Genomic DNA, 14081 nt, shown 5'->3' with positions numbered 1-14081 from the left:
AGCCAAGAGGCACCAACTGAAACACAGGAACATGATGTTTCCTGAACATCGGGAAACATTGTTTTCCCTGTGAGGGTGACCAAGCACTGCCACAGGTTGCCTAGGGAAGTTGTGGAGTTTCTCTCCTTGGGCATATTCAAAAAGTCTTTTGTACATGGTCTTGGCTCTAGGTGACCCTGCTTGAGCAGGGGTGTTGGACCAGAAGACCTCCAGAGATCCCTGCCAACCTCCACTGGTCTGTGATAGCACAAATTATCAAAAGAGCTGACAAAGTCAATGTGTATTAGACTTTTGAAGTGTATGGCTGATTTTTTTTGTGTGTGTGCCTTTGGCACTGCAGAGTGGCCAAGTTCTGTCTCAGACTTCCCAGATCATTACTCCCTTCACTCCTCCCAGTCTAAGGTGAATATTTTCATAAAGCTATTCTGATGCAATGTTTGACAAATGTCTCCTCCTTTGGGTTATTGCACAATGCCTGTGCCAGCACAGACAATTTAGCTAGGTCACAAGCTTTGACAAATGCCTGTCTATGACATGTAGACCATAAAAATCTCTAGCTTACTTCAGTCCTAAGAGAATATGGGGTTAGCCCTTGAGACCAAACTCCTTGTGTTGTACTCTATGGAAAAAATTACGAGGACTCAGTTTCTAAACAAGAACATCTCACAGACATTCTGCATTCACATGGAAATCAACTCCAGACACCCAGCTTCCCTCAACATGCATTTCTCTCAGCCATGCACCTCCACATCGCCTCAGTCCACCTTTGCCTTAGCAAAAAACAAAAAAACCAATCCAGAATCCCAGTTTCACTTCTGAGAGTTTTCAGTTTCCTTGCACCCTTATATAGCTCTTTTCTCCCTTTCTAGCTATCTGAAGCAGAACCTTAAGATCTACCTTCAAAACTTTCTATCTGTGGGTGAATCCAGAAACAGCAATTTATTATTTTTTCTCAGTTTGGGGAATTGGGATCTTGGTCCTCTCACAAACGTCCCAGACAACCTGCAGTGGTGCTGTCTGGTATCTATACAGCAGCAATGATCTCCAGTAGTGCATTGTACAGCAATTATTCTGATGGCTCTAAGGAAGAAAATGGGGTGGAAGCATGTATTTATGCGCATTTTGCTAAAAACAGTGCTTATTGGAATTTGAAAAGCTGACAGAGTGTAGCAGTTGTGAGACATTTTGCCCCACCCCCCTTCCTTAGCAGCTGGAGTTCATTAGCTGGCCTCAGCAGAGCAAAGTTGTTATTAGCACCAGATAATTTCCAGTCGTGAGAGTAGGCTTAACACCCAATAAACTATAAGGTACAGATGTAAATTCAATATGCTTGTAAAGCAAAACACAAGTCAACATGTCTGTGGCCAGTGGGGGCTAGGAGGGGCTGAAAGGGTGTATTCTTTTGCTTCAGCTCAGTGTGAATACATGAGAAATTAGTTTTAAACCAAAAATGAAGTTGAGCAGGCACTGTGTCTGTTTGCCCAGGCCATCCTAGCCAGCCTGTTTTACTACTAATCTGCAGCCTCTCATTGCAGTAGGTGCAGTTTCCAGTTTTATGAACACTTTGCACGTCATCAATAAATGCTTAGAAGGGATTTTTGACAGAGTGACTGTGCTGATTCTCTTTGCTGCCATTTTATAAGCCCCCTGTCCTTGCCATTATTGCAGCTGGATATGCAAAAAGCAAGTGTATGCCACAAAATCAGGGCACTGAATGCCCAGGACAGAGGTATTTCACAGTCTTGGCATTTGAGTGCCCTGCAGGGAAATCCAGGCTTCTCCTATGGTACATCAGCAACCATGAACAAAAATACTTTGCTCATCTTGAGAGCAAAGTATTTTAAATATTAATTCTCTTCAGCCTTCCTGTCTGAATGCCAGATGCATCAACTATTCAGACCAGTAAGGAGCTCAAAACAAAAGTCACCAATGTAAGGCAACGTTTCTTTAGGGGGCAAACAATTGCAAAAATGTGGATTTTGATAGCACCTTCATGTGAAATGTCATGGGGAAGACATCTGCAACACTTTCCAATGATGTTTAAGAAGGGAAGTGTCTGAAGTATAAAGGAGAAATCATTCTTTAGTTCAATAGGGGCAGGAATAGTTTTCTTTCTTGTTTTTTGTAAGGAAGATGGAAGATGCCATCAAGCATTCCCTCCCCGATGATGTAGTTCAACATCACCTCTAGTTAAGAAATAATATAATGAAAAGAATACTGATTTCACCCCAGCAACTAGAATGTGGTAATGAAGCAGGTTTTCATATTGGTAAAGTGTCAGGTGGAACTGTGGAATGTGCAGGTACCTGATGCCTAATAGTATTCAGAAAACTAAGAATGGAGGAACTTCAGTAGTGGGTTAACTGAGGCCCCAAAACTTCAGGGAGAAAATGTAAAAAGCTGATGTCACACTGTGCAGAAGACAAGAGAAAGGCTGCAGCCTGATCAGCATAGCACAGGGTTTGTATGTCCCTCTGGAAGTCTTTTGTTTCATGAGGAGGGTTTTGTTTATTTTGAAGTTAAGAGTATTTGCCTGGAAATAGGATCTTTATTACTTTGGAGGTTATTGATTCCTGCTGCTAATTTCCTATCTGGTGTGATAAGCCTCTTTGTAGCATTCCATTTGTTTTGCTGTGGAAATATATACAAAGCAACAAGGAAAAAAAAAGATTATCACTTTATAGTCCAAATTTAGCCTACAGGTAATTATATGCATCTTAGTATCTTCAACTGAAGAAAAGGCAGATGGGACAAGAATTCTCCTGAATAAAAAATATTTTGTCATGCTTTTAGACCACTAGATTTCAGCCTGAAGGTGATGATATAACTGTGAGCAAATCATATCTAATATCTTGTCAAAATAACAAGTGTGCAGTTTCTTGAGGCATGGGGTTTTTTTAATTTTAACCAGGGAAATAATTTTTTTTGTTTTAACTAAACACTTTTAGTATTTTCTGTCTCTGGTGCAGCATATTTCCATTTATGTTCCATGAGATGCTAGGATTAAAAAAAAACTGTTTCTGAATTTTGTTAATGCATAGAGGCTCTGGCAATGAAGGTGTTAAATACACACTGGCTGGGAGTTTATATGAGGAGCATGACATTCTCTATAGAGGTAAGAATATGCAGTCAGTGATGCAGATATAAAAGAATCAACATTGTAAGACAAAGACCTGGTATGATCAGCAGTTATAATAGATGCAGATGTGGCCATTAAATGGCAAGGAATGACCGAGGTATCTGCACTGAAGCTTGCAACACTGGGGTAGAATTCTCCTTGTAACCAACCTCAGTAGATTTGTGCTTGTAATTACCATGACAGTTACTGCAAGGAGAGTTGTGTTTACTGGAGTTGGTGGAATAAGGGATTTTTTGCATTTGGTACTCAAATGGAACAAAATAATTAACAAGTGGAGTAGGGAAAACTGAATAAAAATAGCAAGTAGAGGCATTAATTTTTTATTACACACTGAAAACTAGAATTTCAGGTCAGAATTAAATATTGTCCAATGCATTTTTTTAATGCTTTCCAAATATCCTTATTTTTAAGTAAAGTATGTCTAGTGAGTTGTTTTTTCAGCTGAAACTACTCACTAAGTTTGACCTCACCTTGCAGATAGTTTCTGACCTTCTGGAACTCAATTTTCCGGCAACTTTAGTGCTTGTCACAAATGTTTCAGACAGTGCTAATTCTTAATCTTCAAGTGAAAATTTTAGGCACAGCGCTTTGCAGAAAGTCACTGCTATTTATCACCGACCTTTCACGAAGTCCAGGGATCTGATATCCCAGTCTGGGGAGTCTGAAATCCCTCTGGTACAAAATAGTTAAGCACTCTTAAAGCTCTCATATTTGTTCACTTCCAGGAATTTTCCACTTCAGTAACAAGACGAAGTATGAGCACTGTGCTATTCCCTATGCATCTTTTCTCCTAGAAAACAAACTGTCGTGGTTTTGAATTGCTAGCACTGCCAACTTCTGTTATAAAAGCTTTTATTTGGAGTTCCTGTATTGTGGCTGTTCCGAGTCACTGAGTATTTTAGCTTCAGATTAATTTCTCAGAAAGTGGATAAGTTGCGCTTTTTTTGGCATTACCAATATGAAGTGCCTATTTGGAGATGAATGTTATTTCTGCAGTATTGTTCGTTCGCCTTTCTTCATGCTGGCACTGGTAAAATGGTCTATAACAAAGTAACATGGTCAAGGGATATATGTAGTACAGGCACTCCTTTCTCTTGCTTGGAGATGGCTCTGCTTTTAAGAGTGTAACTTTTATGGTAAGAAGCACCTGTATGCTGGAAACTAGAGAAATGTCCCAGATTTGTTTAATCCAAGTTGCCAAAAACACCAGGGGGTGATGCCACAACTCCAGTCACAGCTGGCTTGGTTGGGTGACAGAGAGATGAAGGAGTCTGGGCCCGTGCCTCAGGTCTAGCGTTTGGCAGAACAGTCCATAGGATGGTCCATGATGCCCTTCAGCAGCAGAAAACCAAGGACGCCTTTTTAAATATATTGATGGTGATCTGGTCTCCTACAGATCTTCCAAATACAAGGTTACACCTCAAAACTGAGTAAGTGCAGAAGTTGGTAGAAGAAGCCTTCAAAAACTAGTGTTTGGAGAAAAAGAATTTTGTACTTAACCAGAAAAAAATAAGTTAATATGACGTATAAGGCAAACAATGTTCCTAAGATTTAGCATCTAGATCTTTCCTTCAAAAATACATCTTTAAAGACTCATTGCTGGAAGTATATGTTCATTCACAGAGATAAAACTACATTACTATAGAGAGAAGAGATTTTAAAACAAACTAGACACAATAATGCCTGTAGATAGCAAGCATATCTGTTCAGCTCAGATTGATTTTCGTGGTGCCATTTTATTCAAGTCATTCGTGGATTGACCTTGAACTGTGAATTATGATCTCTTTAGCTTTGTAAATTCAGTTTTTGATTCAATATTATTACATTTGGAGAAGCAAGTGTCTTCTCACAATGCTGTATAGACAACAGAAGGACAATCGCTAACATTTTAGAACATTTTTTTCCTTATTACAATGGGTCCTAACATCCATCTGTTTTTTCTGGCATGCTTTAGAATTTCAACCAGCATTTAGTACATTTTTCCCTCTGGATTTCTAGTACTCAAAAATATCCCATTTTTATTGTTCCAAAAATACATTCTTGAATTAGATACATAGTAAATTCCCTCTTCTAAAAAAGATTGTTCTTTGTTTCCTACTGCAGTTGTTGGATATTTTGCTCTTGGGACTAGTGATAAGAGATTTGAGAAGTAATGCTGCAAGGCTCATGTGGTGTAACTATCTTTATTCAACCTTTTTTTTTTTAAATCATTTAAACTAGCATGGCCATATTTTATGTGAGCATCCAGCATTTGGCTGAGAGGTTTGATGTTAATAGAACAGTACAGTAATGAAACAGAGGAGGCTCCATTTTAAAGCTCGGGGTGTGAGACATGAACTTTATGATCTTGCAATGTTCCACATATCAGTAGGCATTTTGCAGTTAGTATTGCTTAAAAGGGGGCCAAAATCTGAATTTGTGTGTCTATCACTGCTTGGCATTATCTTTAGAAAAGAAATTATCTAATTCCTTGGGAAAATGCAGGTGTCTGCATTGTGATAGTGGTCTAATGAAAGATTGATGACTTGGATATGTCATTATTCACACTGTTTCTGCTCAGACCTATAGGCCTATCTAGTCCTTCCTTTATTTCTTTTAATGAAATACAGAGTTCATGGTCCAAGATGATTCTGTTTTATTTTGGTATTTTAAAGAAATATATTCTGTATGTGATAGGCAAGATTTTGGCTTTATGCAGACATAATGAATTGTCAAAATCTACATTTTGAATACAACTCTCTTTTCCCAGAAGACCTAACCTGAGCAGACAGTTCTTTCTTGGGGAGCTTGTAACTTTCCCAGGAATAAGTCAAAACCATAATAAATCAATCCTGCAGTCAGCTGGAACAGAAAAGGTGGCATCATTTGAGCCATAACTCAAGAATGGATTCATATGGGTTAAAGAATGGGAAAATGAATTGGTCAGTTTTAGGGTTTTAAACAAAGGGCCAGCTTGGTATATTTTTCACTATCCACAGATGCTTAAGCAAGCAGAAAATTTGCTGATTAGTTTTTCCAAAAATCCTCACTGCAATCTAGACTAATCAGAGCTTTAAAGTCTATATGGAAGCTGTTTCTCAACACAAAATCAAGTCTGGGATAAGCATAATTTTGGGGGATAGTAAAAGACTGCTTAGAGCCTAAATTAAAGTCTGAATAATTTTAGTTGTAAATCTGATTTTCCTGTAGAGCCCAGCTGGAAACATGACTGCAGATGTGTTACGGGAACTGTAATTTGGTTGGCTCACATTCCAGACTGTTCTGTATTTCTTGCAGTGCAGTAGTGCCAAGCAAAAACATTGCTTCTCTCCTCCAGGATATGGGGCTGATGTAGCTATCCTGGATCAGACAGTGCGGTCCAGGGAACAAAATGGGATGCTGAAGCAGAAGAAGTACCTTACCAGTAAGGCACCATCAGAAGGTACTTAGACCTTCAACTGATACTTAGCAATTTTTTAGATTTTCACCAAAAGCAAGTACTTCCTACCAAAATTGTCTAACTACTTCTCCTCTAAACTCTGCCTCAGTGGTGCTTCACCCATTTTCCCAGGGATGAACAGGGATCTCTGCCCACTTTGGTCTGCTCTGGTCATTGCCACAGGCTTCTTTATAGCTGCAGAAGCACCACCATCTCCCAGGGGCTGAATATTTAAAATCAACAGGGAAGTGGAGAGCAGTCATTACATGGTTATTGAATCATGGCAAACATTCCTTATGGTTTTATTGCCCTAATTTCTCAGGAAAATGAGTTATAAATCATGTTATCATGACTGATACCAGGAGACTTGTCACACAGGAAAGAGAGCTTAAAGGAAGAGATAACATATCCTACAGATTAGCGAACATCTTAATGGAGACTAGTACAGGAATTTTATTGGCGTGAAAGTCTTACACTTGCTTTTTTGGGTAAGGATTTTCTATTTAATATGCCTTCAGTTCATTCGCTCATTGATAAAACTGTGTTTAATCCCATTTTGTAAATCTTGTTTAGGAGAATGATAGTTCTCTGTAGACTTTACAGTCTGGCTGGCAATATCTGGGCTGATACTTCAGAGAAAGTGAACCTCCAGGTTTACAATGATTTTTTGCTCATTGTGCAGTGATGTAAGAAAAAGAGGCAGGTAGTTCATTTCTGCTTTCTGATAACAATTAACTGGCAGAAGCAAATACAAAATTTTCTTCTCCTCCATTTTTCTCTTTAAATATTCTGTACTTGGCATGGGAGTGCAAAGAGCCCCTGCTAGCCTATACTTCGTCAAAACTGCTTTGCTATCAGCATTATTATTGGGGAAGGCAAGGTAAATTAGACAACACTAAGACTCTTTACTCCAATTGAATTTTCCTCATGTTTAATTGTATAGTTGATGTAAATCAGCGCAGTTCTACTGGGTTCAGTCATGCTCATTTATGCCAACTAAAGAGCAATGTGACAAGTAGTTCTTTGTAGCAGCTGGGATTCTCATGTGCCCAGCTCAGATTTACTCCTCTCTTATAGCAATCTCTAGGGTAGTATGAACCCAGTTGCAGCTGATTAAAAGAGAAGAATAAATTCAGGAGTTGCTCCAGAGGTTATGCCCCACTGTGCTCAGAAGTTATTTTACATCAGGGTCACTTAAGTTGTGAAGAACATCTGTGGAATCATGGCTTGGCTCAGAGATGTCTTGGGGACACCTCACCATGCCGCTGCATGCTCTGTTGTGACCACCGCTGACCTGTTTGCCCATCAGTCCTGTTCCTGGGTCACACACACCAGATGTCACCATTTAAGTGCTGGAGAGCTGCTAGGTTCTTCCTTTTGTATCTGCAAACACTCAGAGTTAATAAGCCTGGTAAGTATATGGGGAATCATTTTCCAGCAAGCCCAATATTGTATCCAGCCATTATACCTGCAGATGACCCCGCACTAGGCTCTAAAATTTTCTTTTTCTCTGGGCAGAAGATGAATTCCTGGTACCCAGAAAACACACATGCAGAATTATCTTGTTCACAGGATATCAATGAGGTTCATGGCATTAACCAGCTCTTTCTTAGAGCTCATCCACAGCAAAACAAGAGATCAGGGAGAGAAAATCCATGACTTCTGGTAGGGGACAGCCTAGGCAGCCAGGAGCATCTTGCTTCAAAGGTGCTTCCAGACAAAAGGGCTGCAAAACTCTGACCTGAAGGCCTACAACTGGTTGGCTGCTGTCCTGAGAGCCCCCTGGGAATGGCCACACTGCAGAGCAGGGTAAGCATCACTGTGTACTTCATTTAACTGTTTTGTAGTGCCCAGGGAAATGTACAGCCAGTTTTTTCTTTTATTGTTCCTGCAGGACACTGCCACATGGACCAGAAACTTTTCTTTCTGAGTTCTCAGTTTTCTGGCCAGGCTCCAAACAGTAGCATCCGTCAGTGAAACTGTTGCCTTCCTTTCCTCTTGCTCCCTGAAGAGATTACACCCCCATCAGCCAATATTTTAGGTCTACAGCAATTGATTTTGCACAATTGTCCCTCCTGCCCCTGAACTCCTACTCATCCACCATAATATGAACAATCTAGCCCAGAGCAAATTCATAAGAACAAACAAACAAAAAAATAAAAACACCCAGCAAATAACCCCCACCACACATTGTCCTTGTGAAGAGCTGCTCAGCTCCTCTTGTCTAGTACAGGGAGTGTGATGCATTTGATCATGCAGAGCATTAATTCAGAAAATTGGTTTGCTGTCAAGTTTGTAAATGTGAGCAAACTGTTTTATTTTTCACTGACAATCTCATTTGGATATTATTTTTTCAGTGAAAGCCTAGCAAGGCTTTCTTTATGTCACCATAAATCTTGGGAAGGTTTTCTTTGTAGTAAAACCTTTGTCAGTGTATTTGCAAAACAGTTGTTATCAATATTGCAAAAACATATAAAGTGTTAACTAGGCAATACATTGCAAAGCACAAACTGCAAAAAGCTTTCCTGTCCCTTTGAATGCCTGAAGCAAATTGCAAAACTGCAGGAGTGGCCCAGTGAGGGTCAGGCATGTCCACGCAAAATTTGAATACAGAAAGTGCTGTTAAAGGTGGTTACTTGTTAAGGCCTGTCTTGACTGTTCCTTGGTTAAACATCTGCGCTCACTTAGCTTGATGAAACAGCCAGAGTTACCTTTCTGATCAACAGCAGCACCACCTCCCATTTGATTCTTAGTTTTCATGAGCAGATCCATTCTTTTCCAGGCAACCTTCATGGCACCAGGATCCTTCCTCACATTCCATTTTCTCCTCTTTATTCTGATTGTGCTGCTAATGAGACACTTTTTTCCTGACCTGTGGCCTCTTGACAGACTCATGCAGCCCCTGTGATTTTAAATGAAAAAAGGCACAGCAGCAATTCAGCAATCAAACTGCTGAAATCAACCTCTGCAAGCTAGATGGGCTTCATTAACAGTTTTTTATTCTGGGCAGCACAGGAGGGAAGGCAGAAGGGGGAAGCTATCACACTTGGTGTTTGCCAAGGTCAGAGTGTGTACTGAAGAGATGGTGTACTGAAATTTGGTGTGAAATAAATATGTCTTTGCAGCCATAGTAATAAAGCAATAGCTACCTACTTTCCTTAATTTAAGGTATCTGTAACAAATATCAAGATTTTCAAAGATTAACTGAGAAGTTAGCAGCAGTTCAGCATCTGGAAAACCTAGAAATTAAGAGGCAAAATAAGAACTAAAATGGCACTGTTCTGAAGAGCTGGTGGAGTTGTTTGTAAAGCCCCAAGCTGGTTTAGGGGCAGAAGTCACTGTAACAGCATGAGAAGAAATCAAATTAAATGAGCAAGAGACCAAGAAGAGAGTTAATTGTGAGAGCTTGGAGGGGAAGGGCTGGGGAAGGGGTTGGGTTTGTTTGAGGAGCTCATCAAGAAAGGACTTAAGGAAATCAGGAGCAGGCTCAATCAGACCATAAGGATGATGGAAAAGAGGATGTAACAGCAGTTCATGGACATGAAAACAGACACCAGTACTGGAGGCCAGGAGCCTCCACAGCTTCTATTCATTACCTTGTTTATCCTCCAGCAGTGCTTTGCTGCTTGCACTGTAAGGACTAGTTATGATTTTGTTCCACTACAAGGGTACCTTATCTTTTCCTACTGCCTAAGTCTTGCTATTAAAAGTTCTTGGGATTATAAGAGCCCAAAAGTGATTGACAACCCATGAATGCAGATAGCTTCAGATCTCCAGAATTAATCTATCCAAACTGTCATGGCTTTTTCTGCTGCGTAAGTGCATCACTTAAAAATGGAGGTCATCCTTTAGGCAGGAGCACTCTGCAGCCTGAAAAGGGTGGAAAATAGGTTCTGTACAGTAATTTGACTATTGATGGGGAACACAGGTATTCTTGGCTGGCTTTCACTAGGGGCCCTACCAGGTCCTGAGCAGCACAGGAGTAGAGGGTGCATATAATAACAAGTGCATACTTGGAGGACATCTCTGCCTGCTTGTGTAAAAGCCATGACATGTTAGAATGAAAACTTAGTTTAAATGCATCTACTGCATGGCAGGTACCCCACTAAACACGTGGAAGACTTGGTCCTTTTTGCAAATCACCTGTGTAGGTAGATAAAACTTCTACCTTCTGTTAAAAACGTTCTAGTGTGAACTGTTCATGACAGAGCTGTTAGCTGAGTCCTTCAATCCCTGTAGTCTTGGAAAGAGGAGGACCTTTTTTGGAGCATTTTCTTCAGACCAATTTCTCTTTTTACCTGGTGTGTGATGTTTGTTTCTATAGAAGCCTTCCACACGCTGGATAGGTGGAGTCCATCCCTTACATCCCTCTGAAATTTCAAAAGCATCAAGGTGCAGGGGATTAAAAACTTAACACAGTTCCTGCAGACACACTTGCTGATGATAAAAGTAGCAACTTTTTCTCTTTGGTTCTCATCTGCTGCTAGAAATAAAGTAGTTTTAATTGCTTCATAGTCCTAAGGTGAAGTCTCCCATTAGCAACAGCTAGATAGTAAAAGAGACAAAAGGTGGGAAAGAGACAAAACTCCTGACTTTGAATTCTGCACTGGAATAGGACCATGTTCTCCTGCTTTGTTTTCATGGTGTAAAGTACTCCCAAAAGATGTATGGCTGGTATCACTTCTACTGGTGGCAATCTTCAGATTGAGTAAAATCAGCTGCCTGTAGTGCTTTTGCCTTCAAACAGCTGGTTTAGCGGATGGGTTCCTACCCACTGCTTGTGCTTCATTCAGACCTGTGCAACCTGCAGGATGTGAGGGCAGGGATATTGAACTGGCACACATGAGCTCCTGGCTCTGGAGAAAGTTGGGGATGTGTGTGCATCAGCAGCTTAGCCCCTGTGTTGTGAGGAGCCAATGTCAAACATCTCTCATCCAGCCTTGCAGAGACAGCTCCATTTCAGTGAGCTGCTGCGCCCTGGGTTGGAGGAAGAATTCGCTGCAGAAGATGAAGCCGTGCAGCCAGTGTTTGTATCACATTTCCTATCAATACCCAGTAACTCACAGGGAAACTGATGGTCCAGCTGGCAGAGACTGAGGCCCTCAAGTTGGGAATGTCTCTGAATAAGCATGTCTGTAGGAAGAGGAGGCTCTGTACTGTCACTGACATCATTGACAAAACTCCCATTGACTCAGATAAGAGTATGAGGATGCCCAACAGTGCTGACTTCTGATGTCATCTCCCTGGTTTACTTTGTTTTCCAAAGACCCTTTTGTGCTTGCTTTATATTCTGAATATTCAGATCATTCCTATGTACAGAGTCCGCATTTGTAATTAGGTTGTGGGTTTAGTGACCTTATTACATACAGGTTGATTAGCAAGACACATTGATTCTTCAATATAAGATTTAATAAAAGCCACAAGAGGAGGAGGCAGAGGAGGAGGGAAGTGAGTGTGCGGAGGAGGAGGAGGACTGCTATTGTTCTGCCCTCAGCACTGCCAAACCGTCCCTTGTTTTTTCTGTGGACTGTCTGTGTGTTGAAATGCTGTTTGAACAAATGGGGCACAGTCAGGAGGCTGGTGAAAGGGCAGTGAGAGGGTTAGCTGGATCTTAGCTAGAAATACTTGCCTGAGTCAGGAAGCAGGCATGGAAGGAAGGAAATTAAGTGAAGACATCTGTGTGGCTTAGCTTTCAGCAGCTCTGTCTGGGGTAGGGGTGGGAGAGTCATGCCTAAGATGACATAACGTATTTTGTCTTTCGTGAGTTGAAAACAGAGGAAAATGCGAAAGCGAAGCATGGTCTGTGTCACGCATGGTCGGGGCATACCAACTACATAATGGAGCAGTCTCCGTGCTTTCTGCTCTGCCTTTCACACCCCAAAATAACTCTTCAAGACAGAGAACTGAGGAGAATGTGATATGGTCCAAAAACTGATCTTGGACTTTTTTCGCAGACGACTGAGCCAGAGGCCAACTGCTGAAGAATTGGAGCAGAGGAACATACTGAAACGTAAGTCCTGATTCTGCTGACGTTTAACCTGAAGCCAGCTAATTTGGGTTAGTCTTGATGTACATTTGGTGTTTTTATAAACATCAACTATTCTGTGTATGCATCATTAATAATAATTAAAGATAATAAAGGGCATCATAAATGCAAATAAGCATGGAAGTCTGTAACAACATCTAGAGCTGCAGAAACAGTTCTTTAAAATCAGAGTCAGTAAATCTTCAAGAATGAACAACCTATGGGGGAAAAAACCCCAGATGCTGAACGATGTTCCAAACAGAGAGTAAGTCATCCCAAAAAGTCTATTTTATGCGGCACTTACATAGATGAGCATCCCATTGTAAGTTAGTAAGGGCATAGCTTGATTAGCTTTCCTAAAAATCTTCACAGCAATCTACACTAGCTGGAGCCTTTATTTAATTTAAAAAAGAATGCAGTGTGACTCAGGGTTATTTCCTGAAATGTTCTCCTGAAACTTTTCCTTTAAATCAGCCAAAAACTTGCTGGTAGATCCTCAACATGTAATATTTTAAAGGGACAAAATACCATTTAGAGACTCTGATCCAAGTTAGGTTAGTAGATACGTTTCCACCAGCTTCAAGGGAAGCTAGATTGAGTCCAAATTTCATAACCTCATGAATGAACAGGAAAAAAATGGCAGTTTCTTTACTCACATTGAAGTGGTTTGAATATTAAAAAACAAAAAAGTGTTCATCTAATTGTTGTTACTTTGGAAACAGAAAGCAAAATAAACAAGTTCTTGCCTTTTTAAATTAGTAAATGCATAATTCCAGGAAAATTTTAAAAAATCAATGCAGAAAAAAAGTATTCCTTAATGGTACTTTATACATAATGTCTCCTTCTCTTGTTCAAATAACTGCATTGTATAGAATCATAAAAATGTGTTAGCAGAAAATTAATTCCCTGAAAATTAGCAGAATTCATTGATTAAATATTTCAAAAACAAATTCTTAGCAAATTAATGATTAATGATAGTGTTAATGCCCAGCATCTTTTTTTTCTGTTCATGTTATGACACATGGCAGACAAAGAGAATGTGGCACTGTCAATGCAAAGAGGAGAAAAGACTAGACAGCAGAGTGGTGAGGGCAACCTTGAGTCTGCCAGAAAAAGCTCTCTCTTAATAGCTGTGCTTGTGCTGTCTACCCAGAATTCCCATAACCTACTGCTGGAGGAAGTCAGGGGCAGAACCCGGGGAAATAGCTGGCACATCCAGATATGATTGTCTCACAGGCAGGTAGCAGAACAGCTGGAGGAGGGGTGATGTGCAACGTGACTGTTGCCAGGCTCAGGCGAGGAGGGACAGAGGCCAATTCTCCAGGCAGCTCATGTTGTCATCCTGGGACCTGTGAACAAACACATGTCATGCACCACCTGGCACTGGTACATGCCCAATAAACACTGCCCTGGCACTAGTGAAGGTGGCTGGGGGGCAGTGGGGGTCTTGGGCAACTGCTTTGGCAGCAGTGTTTGAACCAGCATCAGCAGAGAGGCCA

At 40.6% G+C, this 14081-nt stretch overlaps 1 protein-coding gene across 7 annotated transcripts in view; it reads left to right on the top strand.

Annotated features, from left to right (window-relative positions):
• Positions 1–14081, top strand: part of PHACTR1 (phosphatase and actin regulator 1) — a 302232-nt gene that overhangs the window by 265986 nt on the left and 22165 nt on the right. For all 7 annotated transcript variants that reach the window (XM_027676174.1, XM_027676173.1, XM_027676177.1 and 4 more), the window contains one exon: positions 12512–12567. In XM_027676174.1, coding sequence (XP_027531975.1) covers positions 12512–12567 — 56 coding nt within the window. The remainder of the gene's footprint in view (positions 1–12511; positions 12568–14081) is intronic.

This window comes from Neopelma chrysocephalum, unplaced genomic scaffold, assembly GCF_003984885.1.
Source record: "Neopelma chrysocephalum unplaced genomic scaffold, ASM398488v2 Primary Assembly neopelma1_26b, whole genome shotgun sequence".
NCBI lineage: Eukaryota > Metazoa > Chordata > Aves > Passeriformes > Pipridae > Neopelma > Neopelma chrysocephalum.
The sequence above is the reverse complement of the archived record's forward strand: the minus strand, read 5'-3'. Positions and strand labels throughout refer to the sequence as shown.